At 32.8% G+C, this 15,940-nt stretch overlaps 1 protein-coding gene across 6 annotated transcripts in view; it reads left to right on the forward strand.

The window, feature by feature from the left end:
• Nucleotides 1–1,930: 1,930 nt before the first annotated feature.
• LOC106460146 (guanine nucleotide exchange factor for Rab-3A-like) overlaps nt 1,931–15,940 on the forward strand; it is a 41,941-nt gene continuing 27,931 nt past the window's right edge. Inside the window, exons 1-4 of one of the 6 annotated variants that reach the window (XM_022387182.1) lie at nt 1,985–2,000; nt 7,347–7,442; nt 8,344–8,939; nt 11,765–11,897. In XM_022387182.1, the coding sequence (XP_022242890.1) occupies nt 8,362–8,939; nt 11,765–11,897 (711 nt within the window). In that variant the 5' untranslated portion in view covers nt 1,985–2,000; nt 7,347–7,442; nt 8,344–8,361. Of the gene's footprint in view, nt 2,001–2,080; nt 2,097–6,703; nt 7,443–8,343; nt 8,940–11,764; nt 11,898–15,940 lie in introns of those variants that run through there. The other 5 variants (XM_022387202.1, XM_022387192.1, XM_022387207.1 and 2 more) reach the window with 5 other exon arrangements.

Raw genomic sequence — 15,940 nt, forward strand, 5'->3', positions numbered from 1 at the left:
AACTTTGCAATACACTTAATTTCCACAGTCCCTTAAACTTAAACAGACGCTATAATTCTCAACGAACGATTCACGCAGTTTACTTACTACCGCGCTTGACTCAATTGTCCGTCTCTATCTCTGTCTGCAATTCAATTGTTGCCGTAACTCCTTGCCGGTCTTATATATTGTTATGTCTCTGATCGTTAGTTAATTTTCCGTAAAAATTCTTTCTGAAGAAACTTTAGCGAAACAAGTCCTTTCTTAAATAAAACTAGTTTATTCTTTCTCAACTTTGCAATACACTTAATTTCCACAGTCACGCTATAACTTAAACAACGCTATAATTCACAACGAACGACTCACGCGCTTGACTCAATTGTCCGTCTCTATCTCTGTCTGCAATTCAATTCCCCTCTTTTGTTGCCGTCACTTCTTGGCGGTCTTATATACAACAATACCGCATATCTAGTAAACACTCGAGGCTTCACGAAGGGACATGAATTTTCTAGAAGCTCATGACGTGTTACTAGAGTCACGTGACTTTCGCTGTCGTAACAATATTATAAAAGCGTACATCTCGTCTCTTCGTGAATTTTCTAGTTACTCATCACGTGTTACCAGCGTCACGTGACTTCCGCTGTCGTAACACTATTAAGGTTATTACCATCCAAATTATACTTATAATTCAAATTATGATAACCGACATGTATTATCTTGCATTTATTATAATTAAAACCCATCCGCCATTTATTTGCTCAATTATCTAAATCCTTTTGTAAATCAGCAACATCCTCTTCACAGCTAGCAACACACAAGACCTTAATATCATTTGTAAATTTAAGTAATTTATTGACTATTCCTTCATCTATGCCTTTTATGTAAATTAGAAAGAGCAAAGGTCCTAAGACTGAGCCCTGAGGCACCCCACTTGTGATATTAATCTTGTTTGAGTAAACTCCATTTGTAACAACCCTCTGCTTTCTTCCATTCAGCCGCTCTTCTATCCAATTTGCTAAGTTATTTCCCATACCTATAGAGACATTTTTCTAACAAGCCTTTTATGTGCCACCTTGTCAAATGCTTTCTTAAAATCCAGATTCACCAAATCTATACCCTTATTCTCATCTACATAAGCAGTAACCTATCCAATAAAATTCTAAATTTTGTTAAATGACTTGCAAAGCATCTTTTAACAGACTTTCCGGAACTTTCCCACAATTGATGTAAGGCTAATGGGTCTATAATTACTGGGACAATTTTTATTACATTAGCTAACTTATAATCCTTTGGTATCTGCACACTGTTGAAGGACAGACAAAAAATAGTAGTAAGTGGCTCACATATCCAATTTTTAACCTCCTTCAAAACCCTTGGGGAAATATTATCTGGCCCAGGAGACTTATCGTTTTTTCCACTTTCCAGTTTCTTCTTAACCATCTCAGAATTAACGCAGTCATCTTGTTTGATCTCGTTTTCATCTACCAACTGCTCAAGATGTGGAATACTGCGTATATCTTTGTTCAACCACTGCATACACTAGAAAGCCTTAACTATTGAAACCTTCTGTTTTATCTTTTTTTAGCTCGTTAATATTCTTAAGGTGATCCAAACTAAAGACATTATTATAAGCGAAGCCCGATAAGTTTTCTGTGCAAATCATTAACAGGATCTGTACTTTTAAACTCTAAAAGTTCATTAACTATATTGCTCAATTTAATTTGCTATTTTCCCCACATTCAAATACATCCTCCGCTTTGCGGGTTTTAAAAAAATCGACTCTAAACGTTCTCGTTTCTTCATTAACCTCAGTATAATTAATCTTTCGAACTTAAATTTTTATTCTCATCTAACTTTTCAATAAATGTTTGTTTTGATACATTTGATGGAAAACTAATTATATTAAAGAAGCATAATTAAAGTTTTGAGAACGTAATTATAACTGATTTTCAGCTATGTAGATGTCGCTTTATGAAGGAGACGTTTCTGTCATTCTACGGAGGACGTTTGTTTAGTGAGTTGTATGTTTTCTATCATTTGTGATTTATTAGTACTAATTGTAACACTTAAGTTTTTCTTAAGAACAGTTCTGTTGTTTAATTTTCACTTTTACTTATGTATGTAAATGTGTGTATATTTGATACTACTGCCAAGTGTAATGATGAATGTTACTGTTAGAACTAATAGTAATACGAACTTAGTGAAGTTAGTAAATTTAAGTTTTAAACATAAATTTAAATACCACTGGTGCGGTGGCCACCGGGTGTTACGATCATCACTAATACTATTACTACTATTAATAATATTGGTGTCATTGATACTAGAATACTGTGTTCCTTTTATAACTTAAACTAACGTGTTATCAACTCTTATGTGATACTGCCTATTGCTAATGCTAGTATTGGCACTATATTGACGTTATTACTGTTTACAAAATAGTACATATAATATTGTTTATAGTGTATACGGTATAGTACAACTTTTGTCACAGTGGAGGAGAGGGTCCCAACTTTCCATGTTAATTTTTGTTTTTTGAAATAAATATAAAGCCTCAACTGTCAATGTTAATTTTGACTTGTGTTTGTTATATGTAATTTATAAATAAAGAGTAAGTAACTTTAAAAAATAAATAAATAAGATTAAAAAATAAGTATTAAGTAATTTATTCATATGGATTATACAAATTGTGAATATCATTCAAAATTGTCAAATAACAATATGGTGGTTGTACTTCCTTCGTCATTTTTGAATTGGATTTCTGCTGTTATAAATAAAAAAATATATAAAAGAAATCTATTATAAAATTTCAATTTTAAGTAGATTTTTTCATTTTTGTGAATTGACTTCATTTAAATTCAAGCTCTCAATTTTAGCCTAGCCTTTGTCCCATTTGTGTTTTCCTGATTGTGAGAACATTGCTGTCTGTGTTAAATCAAGCACCCAGGGCTAAATTTTGATGTGTGTGAATGATTGACTTCTCTCTTGTTCTTGTAACCTTATTTCTGATATATATTAAAATCCTTGTATGTGTTGTATAACACCTAGGAGGTTTATCAAAAAGAAAAGTATATCTGACACAGTTTCTGCTTTGCATGGATGTATTTCTCATCTCTAGAAGAAGTAAATAACTTCCTATTTTATTTGAGGTTGTAGTTTGAAGCCTTAACAGCCTATAATTTGATGACAATAGATTTCCACACCTTTTTTCTTTTTAATCATTCCTGAGCTTTTATTGCCATAATGTTATTCATACATCTAAGTTAACTTAGGTTACTGTATGGTGAGTTAAAAAGGACTTAAAATCGCCATAAATCTTGTATATGCATTACCTTTGTAGGAGGCCTAACTGTATTTCTTTGGTTTGCTGGCCCAAGCTGTGTTGATTAGCCTTGAATAGGCAAAGCTGTAAGCATGGTTAATGTTGATGACTATGAGATTACTGAACTTTCATATGTTCCATTTTTACAAAATAAGGTATTAGCAATATTCCTGACCATGAACTTTCTATGTGAAATATTGGAATTGACCTGAATCGTGTAAATATTAATCCCTTGGTGGTAAGCAGAAATATTAAGAAATTAAGAGTAGATAAAGAACCAGGGCCACACAAAGTTATCCCTTAGGGTTTTAAAAGAGATCTGAGATCAGATATGCGAGTCTTCTCTCTCTCTCTCATTTTTTGTATGCTGATAAAAAGTGGGCAGGTGCCAGAGGATTGGAGAGTTTCTATATTACTTTTGTTTTTTTAAAGGGATGATAAATAGTTGCCCAGGAAACTAGAGGTTAGTAAGTGTTTACTTCTGTAGTGAGAAAACATTTTAGAGATTATGATATAAGAAGCTTCACAAAAATCATTTAGTGCAGGAGTTCTCAACCTTTATGCTACCACGGAACTCTTATTAAAAAACTTAATTGAAGTGGAACCTTATCATACATGTGTGTGTGTGTATATTTATATATAAAGAGAAACACATTATATGTATTAATTATTATTGCAGGTGAAACTGAGACATAACATCAGATTACATATTAAATCCAATATTATATAAGTTTGAAGTTCTTCATTTTATAAAAAAAAATATTTAAAACAACTTCAATCTTCCCTAGTGAAAGAATTAACATCTTGTTCTCTAGTCATCACTTCTACTTTAATTTATTTATCTCCCCTCCAAGAACTAAAATATTTGACATAAAACAGTCTCTATAATATTGTCTTAGTGACATGATAGAAAATGTTTATATCCTTCAATCTTACTTGTCTAAAGAGCAATCCAAAAAAAAATTCAGATCCTGTCAAATTCTCTCTTTTACCATTTGCTAATAGGTTTCCCTGACATCCACCCACATTATATTTATAACCAACAGAAAGCCAAAAAAATTGACAGTTACAGAACAGTCTTAGCTTCTTTTTTTTTTAAATTACTACCATTACAGATTATTTCCTGTGAAACCTTAGGGTTCAGTGGAACCCAGGTTGAGAAACCGTGATTTAGTGAAATATGATGTTATAAATTAAAGACAACATGCATTTACTAAAGGGAAGTCTTTCGTTACTTTTTTGAGACTATTACTTGTTATCTGGACAAGAAAATAGGTTTGGATTTGGTGTACTTAAATTTACAAAAGCTTTTGATAAGGTACCACACAAAAGATTAGCTAAGAAAATCACTTAATTCGACCGCATGCTGGTTATATAGAACAAAGCAAAAGTTTGTTATTAATACAGTTCAGTCAAACTTGAACCTTATTTCTAATAGATTATCTCAGGGGTCATTGCTTGAATTTTCCTCTCTCTTATTTACATTAATAATACTGATAGAAATATAATTAGTAAATTAATAAAAGTTTAGTGATGTTTAAATTTTGGGTATTTCTAACTGTATTGAAGATTCTGAGGTACAGCAGAATTACTTAATCAGTTGGCAAGTTGGACAAATGACCTTTAATTGTAGTTGGTGCAAGATAATGGCACTTGGGTTATAAAAATTTACATCACATGTTTAATATAGATGGGAAACTTAATATTGGCATTCTTTACAGTTTTAGTCTCCTTATCTAAGAAATGATACAGAATTATTGGAAAGGGCTCAGAAGAAGGCTATAGGATGATTTTAAGTATGGAAAGGTTATACGTTATAATTCTGGGATAGGTTAGGATTCCTTGAAAAAAGAAGGTTAAGAGAGTAATCATATTGAAGCTTACAAGCTTATTCAGAGAGCATAAAGGACTCTGATTTCTTTATGCTATACAATTATTCTGAAGATAATAGAACAAGAGAATATAAGTTTAAAATTTGAAAAATACAGGACAGGCACCAGTTAAGACAGTTTTATTTACCTATCAGTTATTGACGTATGGAATCAGTTATCAGCATCATTCTAACATTTTGCATTTATCCCTTATTTATTTATTTTTATCTTCTTTGTTATCCATTTTTTTTTTTAGGAACATGCTTATCTTGAATTGATGCAGTTTATTTTAGAATATTTTTCAAATCTGTTCCACATCACCTTTTAACTCATTGTCCCATTCTCTGATGATAAATCTTGTGTCATGGTCTCAGAATTGACTTTCTGAAAATTAGGAATTAAAATTTCATTCCTTGTTATCTCAGTCTTATCTTGTTATGTAGCAAAACATCGAACCTAATAATGCAATGATCACTTTCCCCAAATGTTCCCTTACTTCAACTTTTACAACTATACCCTTATTACTGGTTAATGATAAATATAAAATGACATCTCTTCTAGTTTGCTTTGTGGTACATAAAACCAGGGATTTTCTTTTCATAGGGTAACATAGATTCCTTCTCCTAAACTCAACACTCCACCTAGAATGTTTACAAATTTGAGGAATTTATTTCTAGATAATAATGTTTGATGTGAAAAAGTTAGTTACCCTTATAACTGAACCATTATGAGCATGTAAAAAACATGAGGAATATAACCAGACCTTGTTTATAGACATAGTGCACATTTGGAACTTGAACACTCTGGCACATCAGTCACCAAGTAAAATTCTTATCCTCCCACCAAAAATAAATAAAAATTGAACATAAACCCCTGAAAAAACATCCTGAATCATGTCAGGAAATCTCTTTTCACCTTACTATTTGATTCCATACAATCCCAACCATTATATATTATAAATTTAAGTCTCGTTTAATTCTTGTATTAATATCCTTATTAGTAACAATCCTGATGTCGTTATACAATTTCTCATTGACTTCATCTGTCTGATCGGGTGGCCTATAAAAATTGGCATTTAATAAAAGCTTGCTACACTTGAAATCCCTGATTGTAACACACAAAGATTAAGCTTCTTGTTTACCATTTTTTATGCCTTCAATCTTTTTTTCTTTTCAAACAATTACAGTTCTTCCCTTATATAAAGAGCCATCCCACCTCCTCTCTTAGAAAGTCTGTCATTGTTAAATGACTTAAAAACTGGAATTCCAAAATAATTCCTATTATAAATGTTCTCCAAATTTATACGTTTCAATAATTTCATTGTCATAGTCTTCCACTTCGGCTAGAATACTGAACTCATCTGTTTTGTTCCTTAAACTCATAATGTTAGAATAATAGTAAATAAAATAAATTTATTCTTGACCTTATTACATTTATCATAAAATCCAATAGACTTGTTTTTAAAATTAAGATTTAAATTATGATAACTATCGTATCATTTTTTTCATTCTCAATTTCTAAAGGTCACTCACCATTATTCATATTTAATTTAAACTGTCTTTAGTGAATATTTTTAAGTTTCCCTAAATATCTTATTACCTAACCTGCTTAAGTGGAGCCCATCTCTAGCCTGCAGTTTACTCTTACCTTGACAACAACACTGCAGGTCCACCATCCCACTTTACACTCTAAACATATCACTGATAATCTTTCATATAAGCCTTGGATCATGATAAATAATCCATTGTAATGTCTAATTTGAACTAATGTTTTCAAAAGGGGCTACACATCTATTTTTATCCCTAAATTCGTTAAGGAGTTAACATATTACAACCTTTAAGGAAAATAAGGGGCCTGTTGGTCCATCTAGGTAATTCCATCCTCTATACTTAAAAACAAACTGAAAGCCAGACCTTATAATTCCACTGTTTATCCAGCATTCCATTGAATTTATTGTACCACATCTTATAGCAACCCATTCCAACTGTCCTTTTAGAAAACTAAAAGTGTCTTAAATGAAAATAACTCATACTCTGCAAAATGTATATTTCTGTTCTTTAGTTCTAACATTCTCACTGTTAAGTGTAAAACAGATGTTGCCTCAACACTATCAATTCCCTTAACAGTCTTAAGTAACTCAATCATATCCATTCTAATTCTTTCTTTTTTTCCAAAAGAAAATCATTTTGAATATTTTAACATGTCCTGTATGGCAACCTTTCCATCCAAAGTATCATCATAGTAGCCGTTTTCTGAACCTTTCCAACAATTCGGTAAGTTTTCTATGCTTATTAAGTGGTTCTTGTGATTTACTATTTTCAACATCATTTATGCCTACATGCATAACAAAGAGAATGTTTCTTGGTACCAACAACTAATCTTATGTTGTATATTATTCTATACTTTAACACCCAACAAGCAAATTCTTATCCTCGTGTTTTATGCTTCTTACTACAAATCCTTTATATGTATATTTAATGAGAAAGTCCCTCACTGTATGAACCTCTTGCACATCTATTTCTTTGTTGCATGTAGCCAATGGTTCAATCTATTTGAATCTGATACTTGAATGCTAATTGAATTGGACTTTCTAACTTTAGGTTCTTTTACAACTGTGCACCCTTTTAAACCCAGCACTCACATTTTCATCCTTCCCTTACATCAGTCTTTACTCTAATTCTATCCAATTCCTTTCTTTCTTGCTTGCTTTAATTTCTGCTCCCATCCCATTGTTTTTACCCTCTAATATCACAATCTTGCCCAAAGCTGTTTCCAACTTATCTTTAAGTAACCAAGCTCTGTAAATACAATGTATTGTGGTTTTCTGAGTTGAAATCAAGCCTACCGTTCTCAAACATAACCCACTCTGGAATCTGTTACTTCCTATAAATTCCACCTCACTTACCCATGAACTGTCTCTAACAATATTGAAGTTGTCTGGTCTTTATTTTGTATTCTTAATCTACACACCAATTGTATACTTAACTAAATTTAAGTCATTTCAAATTTTCTAGATTAATGTAACAATAAAATCCCCATTAACTGATACTGATATTATTACTTACTAGTCACCATGTCTCTGAGTTGTGCATAACTAATTGCAATTTAGATTATTTGCTAATGTATTAAGAACAAGGACAAACTATATACATGTGGATATTTTTCACTTTTCAGAAAGTATTGTGAAAAAGTATGTCAGAAACAAGTTATGCCGAAAACAAATGTTTGTGTGCTCAAGATGTCCAAGTTAATGATCAATGTAAGGAAAGAGATGCAAAAGTAGAAGTAGTTAATTTATATAAAGAGGATAGTTTTAGTTCAGACTCCTTAGCCAGTAAGAAGAAATTAAGCAAATCTGGTATTGAAGAAAATTTATCAAAAAGCTCTTCAGATGTACAGATAAAAGATACTGCATCTCTAGCTGAGAGCAGTGCAGGTAAAGATCAAGGCTTGGAACATTGTCTTGGACCGACAAAACCCGGAAACTGGCGAAGTTCAAGTGATGGATCATCAAAGATTATAACAGAACCCAGGCTCCTTGAATTAGCCAGTAGCCATTTATCTGTGTCAGATAGAAATGTGTCAAGAAGGCGTTCTGAATCAGACAGCCGAACTGAGGCATTGAAGGCTAAGATTGAAGACAAATTTGAGAAACTTCAACAGGAGTTGCAGGATAAAGCCAAACATAATTGTATTTTAAATTCAACTACTAAAACAAATAGAGTCAGTGAAGATGTGGAGGCTACAGGAGCTTTGCTTTTCAGAGAAAGGTAATGTTTTGATTTTACAGTACAAGTATTATAACAGGTTATATATTTGTTTATCTTGATAAACTTACTCAGAAGTTAAATAGAGCTTGCTAAATGTAAAGAATGAGAGATAATAGTAACATTTGAAAATGTTTTGTTTTATATATATAAAAAGACAGGCACTGCTTTGTGTTGCAGCTTATGTCAAAAATTCTGTAATTCTGTGGGCCCTGCTCATTGTAACTCTGAACAAAATCAAAGTAGCCTGAGAATACCACACTACTTTGATTTCCTTTGCCTTTTCATGTACACAAGTAACAACTTTCAGTTTGCAAAAAAACAACAAAAAACAATGGATATGATACTTATTTGTAGATAATTGGATATAAATGTTTTGCCTATTCAAAAAAAAGTATTCCTTTTACATATATATATGTGACTTTGACTGATTCTGAAATAAAGAAAAAGACTATACAATCAGAATCTTTATTTAAAACATGCTTTGTGCTGCATCTTCTACAGGAGAGAAAAAGGTGGAGAACTTTATTTGTGCTCTCTCAACAGTCTACTTTAAGCTCACAAATGTTGAAACTAGAGCCCAAATCTAACTGAACTTTGAGACATTTAAGTTGTATCTGAAGCTGTATAGCTGGAAAATCTGCAAGAAAAATCTATCTCTGTCTCTGTTCAAGAAAAGATGAACTTGTATACTTCTGCTTTCCAGATTCATGTGTTATCTATGTGAATGAGGCCACTTTCATTATTAACAAGGAGTATTATACCCTTCGATTATCACCTGATGTTTCAGTAAAAAAGGTCTCTGTCTATGGCATATCTTATGCTGCGGCAATTCTTTTTAATGCATGTGATTCACAGAGTTCATGAATAATTAAGGCAAAAGAAACTTAATGGTTCCCTTGATCGACTTTATATTTTAAGAACAAAATGTAAAATTTACTGACATTTTGAAAAATTCACCTAGTAGCTAAGGGGGTAGGAAGTATATGGTATTGTCATATAATACAGTAGTTTTGGAACTTTTTTCTTACATATTTGCACTGTATAATATTCCATAAGACGTCAGCCATGAACCAATTAGAACTTCCTACACAATCTATGTTTGATTAATTTTGTTCATCTTGTTGATACTTTTTTTTTATGTGTTTAGCATAACATAACATATAAACAGCAAGGGACTATTTAGTTCTTCAGGGCTGTCATTCACACCCATTCTTGAGAAAAGTAAATATATATATATAAACCCTACCCTTTATTTTCTTACAAAACATCAGTCATACTCTTAAACTCTTGTAAAATGCCTGCCTCCACCACTTTTGATGACAGCTCATTCCATAACCCAATCAGCCTGTTAAAAAGAGAAAATTATTTTAACTTGGCCTAACCTGACTTTCTAGATCTTAAACTAATGTCCTCTTTGTTGTTTTCAGAAAATAGCACAAAAAATCAGAGGTCGTTATCCTATCAATTCCCAGAATAATCTTGTAAACTTCAATAAGATCACCTCTTACCCTTAAGAGAAAATAAGAGGCTGTAACCTATTTCCATAAGATAACTCTTCCATCTCTCAAATTATTCAAGTAGCCATCATCTTGAACCCTCTCCAGTAAGTCAGTATCCTTTCTTGGAGGGGGTGGATTGTACATAGTATTCCAAATGACTTGTTGAATATGTCTATAGTCACACCTTAAAATTGTATTGGCTTTGCTACTAGTAAAAGAAAACTGCCTCAGCATTTTAAGTGACTTGTCCACCACTAATCAAAGATTGTTTCCTTCAGCCTCAATTATGTCAAAAATTCTATTTCAGTACAAAATACATAAAATAATTCAGATGAGCTGATGTGATGCTATCACATTGTGGAGCCGACAGAAATCATAGGATGTATTGTTTAGTTTTGATTATTCCTTGAAAGGTAAATATGTTATTAAATCCATTTTTTGCTTAAATATATAAAATAAATGAGATGAGTTTGCATATTAAGATTACTGCCTAGGCTTATTTGTTTAGAAACAGACATACCCTGTTTTTATATTGCCTTGTGTGTTGTGGCATCTAAAGTTCTAAACTTTCATAACCACTATTTGCCTCTCGTGGTATGCCAAGTGAGCAATCTTTGACTGCAATTGAACTTTATTGCATCACAGGTGCTGATATTCATAAAACTAGATATAAAATACATTAAAAATCAATAGCTTTGAGTAGTGTTTAGGAAAATTTTAAACATTTAGTGCCATGAAATAAGCAGTAATTAGTTATCCTAGTAAGTGTGATGATCGCTCTCTTTTTTTATTTATTCAGCTTTTAAAGTACTGAGATTTTTCTGGATTAAAATAGATAAATAATGTTTAAATATACCTTGTTTGTTTTACCAATAAGACAAGCATTTTATAGAAAATCTAAATTTTTTTCAAAATGCATATTTAATAAAAGTCAACTTGATTCAGGCTTAGGGTGAAGTTAATATAAAAACAAGGTGCCCTTAAAGGTGAATAGATTTTGTTATGTAGAATAGGGCAATTAGTGGAATTTGGTAATCAATTAATCTTTGAACTGATTAACTGATTATATTCAACTAATTGATTATTCTCACATGAGACTTAGATAGTTGGAAAATCAAAAACAGTAGTAAGTGAAAACAAAACACTGATTTTAATTGGTTGATTATTTTACATGCAGTTAATCAATGTAATTGATGCTTATAGGTAAAACAGATATTAATTTATTGAGTTAATTGTCCAGCTCTAGTTCTATGTATACCTTCTTTTTCACTTATGCTTTTTTTGTAATATCTAAGTAAGATCTCCTAGTGGTGTTTTGTAATTCAGATCAGATCATTTATCTGAAGAACACTCAGAAGAAAGTGATGTTGTTAAAAGTGGAAAGAGAATTCTGTCAGTAGCAGAGGTCAAGGAACATGCTTTTGCTAGATTGCAGGAAGAGCTGAGGAAAGCACAAGAGGTAATTACTTTTTGTGGAATGAATATACTTACTTGTATGTTAACCACTTGCTCTTAAATGTTTTTATAAAATGTAAAATGCTGTCTTTGAAAGAATATTTACAGTTGTTTTGGTAATTTGTTAGTCAAATCTCTTGATGGCCATAATGAAGTAAAATAGTACTGTGAATCAATATTAAGTGAATATATAAAAAAGTACAGAATATCAACAAAATGATTTGACACTTTGAATATTGGTTTCTTCTTCCTCAGTAGCAAAATATTTCAGGCTTTTTTTTTCTTTGTATAAGGTTCAGGAACTCTCCTGTTTTTTCTATAAAGAATTTAATCCCTTTCATAGGTATATTGAATTTAATTTCCTTCCATAGGTACATTGAATTTAATCTTCTTCCTTGGGTACATTGAATTTAAGGATTATTTGCTGCAAGTCAAAGTACATTGAAAACCAACAGAAATTAAATGGTATCTGTGCTACAAAAGCTCCCACCATAAATATATATAGTGTATCAAATAAAACATTATACAAATACTTTTAATGATAAGGCATTTTCATTCTTTAAAGCAGTTATGATAAAGAAAGAAATTATAAATGCAAAGCTATCACTAAGCAAAAGAAGAAAAGCTAATGATGTTTTAAGGAATAAAAAAGGTCTTTAAACAGTCTCATTATAAAAAATTTCATTGGATTTTTTAGTCTTCAATCATTATCCTGAAATAAAAGGTTTCCCTGTGTGCATAAAAAACATTTTTACCCCTTCCAACGTAATGATAATTTGAAATTGCATCTCTCTTTGTATCTTTCTGGAAAAATGGTCTTAAGTTCTCTTTTGATTGAAGCATTTTTTTATTGAATATTTCTTTGGTGTAACTCTTACTGATTTTACAGATTTCTTGAACTAATTTTTTGACAAACTATTTTATGTTGATTTTGTAGAGATAATGTTATGACCATTGTATGAATCATACAAGTTGAGTATAACAAAATGATTTTTTTTTTTAAGTATGAATAAAATTTGCTCTATTATGAGTTTAAAGTATACTGCTGAAAATAAAAAATTAAAACAACTTTTAAAAATTCACAATAAAGTTTATTTGGCCAGCTTCTTTGGTTGCTGGTTACAGAGTGACTTTGTCAATGGACTTGTCATTTCCTTGGTCAATCTCTTTTACTTTCTCCAGTTTTCATAGATCTCTTCCAAACCTTTATAATCAGTCATCTTCAACAATGTCATTTATTCACTTCTTCTCATCACTTATCTCCTTCCACCTTGACTGATTGAATTCAACAACTTATCCAGCTTTTCTATTCTTTCATGGGAAATGACCCCTTTCATCTTTTTAATTTCCTCCTCCTTTCAAGTTCATCATCTCATGTCTTCTCTTGATCCTGGATGAGATATTGCAGATAGGGATGTGGATGACTCCAGGCATCTTTGTGTCGTTACACTACATTTCAGTTTCATCTCCCTCCAATTGCCATTCTACAGTCTTTCCAGAGGCATTTTTACTCCTTCCGACTTAACAGTAATTTGAAATTATAATTCTCTTTGCATCTTTATGGAAAAATGGTCTTAAATTCTCTTTTAGTTGAAGTCTATTTTGTATTGAAGATTCCTTTTGTGTAACTATTTTCTGCCTAAGGAGGGGTGTTGTTGACTACTTGTTTTTATTGTAGCTTTGCCTTTTACCCCTCAGTAAAAAATATGCAAGATAAAACATTCACTGCTAATAATAACGGAGACAATGGAAGAAACCACATACCTCACAGGGAATACTTCTCTCTCCTAAAGCCTGGATCAAGTAGGGAATAACAGAATATGTTAAGTCTACTCTTTCACAGTGCTCACTGTTGAGATGGAATTTTCTGTAAGATTGTTTCTCTAAATTGTACTGCACATAACAGTAACAACAAGTGTGGTTCCTAACCTACTTAACTGGTCAGTTCCTGCTGTGGTAACCCATTGCACAGTTTTTCAATGTGGGGACCTTATACTCATGATGAGATTATTCCTATTTGGGCATCTCTTTAATGTTCTCCCTGTGTGAATTTGTTCCTCTATATTTCTTCTAATGGAGTGGGAGAACCATTTTCCACTATCAAGCTGCTGGGGTAGTTTATATAGAGAGGTTCTTCTTCAGGCAGATGTAATCCCACTTATATGAGACTGATTGAACACATCTTTCAATCTGAAGTAGGGCAGGAATGTTTGTCTAGAAGTGTAGTACAGGCCACCTCCAATACTAAGGACTGTACCATTTCAGGTGGTTGTGCCTAGCAAGATAGGTCTTGAGTTATTTTAAGAATACAAGTCAGGTTTTTATTCCAGGCTCTTTGTCATCCCCAAAAAAACTGGAGACAGGTGGCCTGTAATCAATTTATTCCACCTCAATCAAATTCTAATTTTGCCCTGTTTTACCGTGGAGTCTTTTCTAATCCTCAGCTGGGCTTTTTCTCCGGGTTTGTAAATGACCAAGATGGATGTCTTGAATGCCTACTTGCATATCCCAATATATCATCAGTCGTGACTCAATCTTTGGTTTGTTCATCATGGGGTGGTTTATCAGTTTGCTTTGGCCCCATATGTTTTTTATCGGGTGGTCACAGTGTTCACTCGTCACTTACATGCTCTCGGGTTGTGCTTCCATCATTACATAGATGACTGGCTACTGTTAGCTCGTACAAAAAGGAGTCTGCCCAGCACACTCTTTAGCTGCTCGGGTGGGCTGGTTTGTTAAATTGGAGAAGTCATTCCTTTAGCCTATACAATATCTCAGTCGGGCCCAACCTTCTCCTCTTCGACATTGTTCAATGGATCTTTCAGTTCTCCTCTTGCTTACTGCTCCCTCTATTACAGCTCACGAGGTTCTGTTGCTTTTGGGAATGTGGTCTTCCATGGTAGCCCTTATCCCCTTAGGTCGTGCACATATGTAGGTTCTTCAGTGGGCACATCACGACAGTTGGAATCTTGTGCAGGATCCTTCGATGGATCCTATTTCTCTTCCTCCTACCATTGTTGGCAATCTGCATTGGTGGCTAGACAAGACTCACAGTCAGCGTGTGTCCCACTTCCTCCTCTTTGTCCAGAATTACACATTTTCACGGGTACATCCCTTAAGGGCTGAGGGGCATGGGTCAATCAACAGGAGGCTTTCGGGATGTTGTTTTTGTGGCCAAGAGGTCTTTTCATATTAACATTCTGTAATTTCTCTCTGTACGTTGTACATTGGTTCATTTTCTCCATCTGGCCAGAAATAGTCTGGTAATGATCCATTCCGACAATTCTACAGTGGTTGCTTATCTCAGTCACTAGAGTAGCACCCCTTCTTGATCCATATGTTTTTATACTTTGGATCTTCATATGCATGATATTTATATCATTGCATGTCATGTTGTGGGTGCTTTCAATATTGTTGTGGATCAGCTTTTCCATCCAGACAAAGTCTATCCAACAGAGTGATCTCTTGATTCTCTTGTTTTCCAGTGGCTTTGCCTTCAGTGGGGTACTCCTCATGTTGATGCAATTGCCACATCCCTCAACAACAAATTGCCTCTGTTTTGTTCTTAGGTTCCTCATCCTCTTGCTCTGGCTGTGGATGCTTTCAGTCAGAATTGGACCTACAAATACCTATATGTTTATCCTCCCAATCATCCATGCCATTTCATGTCTTGTCCTTCTGATTGTACTTATCACCGTGGTCTCTTTGTCACCATTTCCCTTTGACTTCTTTACATTGTCACATATTCCTCCTCTTTCACAGGATAGTTCTCCCATGATCTGTAAGTCTTGAAATTTTTACATGTTCTACAGTAATTCCTGTACACTGAATCCGAAAATGATATCCATTTTTCTCCACATTTACAGAATTTTCAAAAAACATCATAAGACAGTACATAAAAGAATCACCACAACATATAGTTTTGAGACTAAAAAATGCAATTTCACACCAAAAAATCAGGATGAATGAGGATGCATATTTATTTGACATCAATGTTCTTCCCTTTCTTCAGTCTGTTTGTATTTTTGTTAACAAAAATAATAGTAA

The sequence above is a fragment of the Limulus polyphemus genome, unplaced genomic scaffold, assembly GCF_000517525.1.
Source record: "Limulus polyphemus unplaced genomic scaffold, Limulus_polyphemus-2.1.2 Scaffold32, whole genome shotgun sequence".
Lineage (NCBI taxonomy): Eukaryota > Metazoa > Arthropoda > Merostomata > Xiphosura > Limulidae > Limulus > Limulus polyphemus.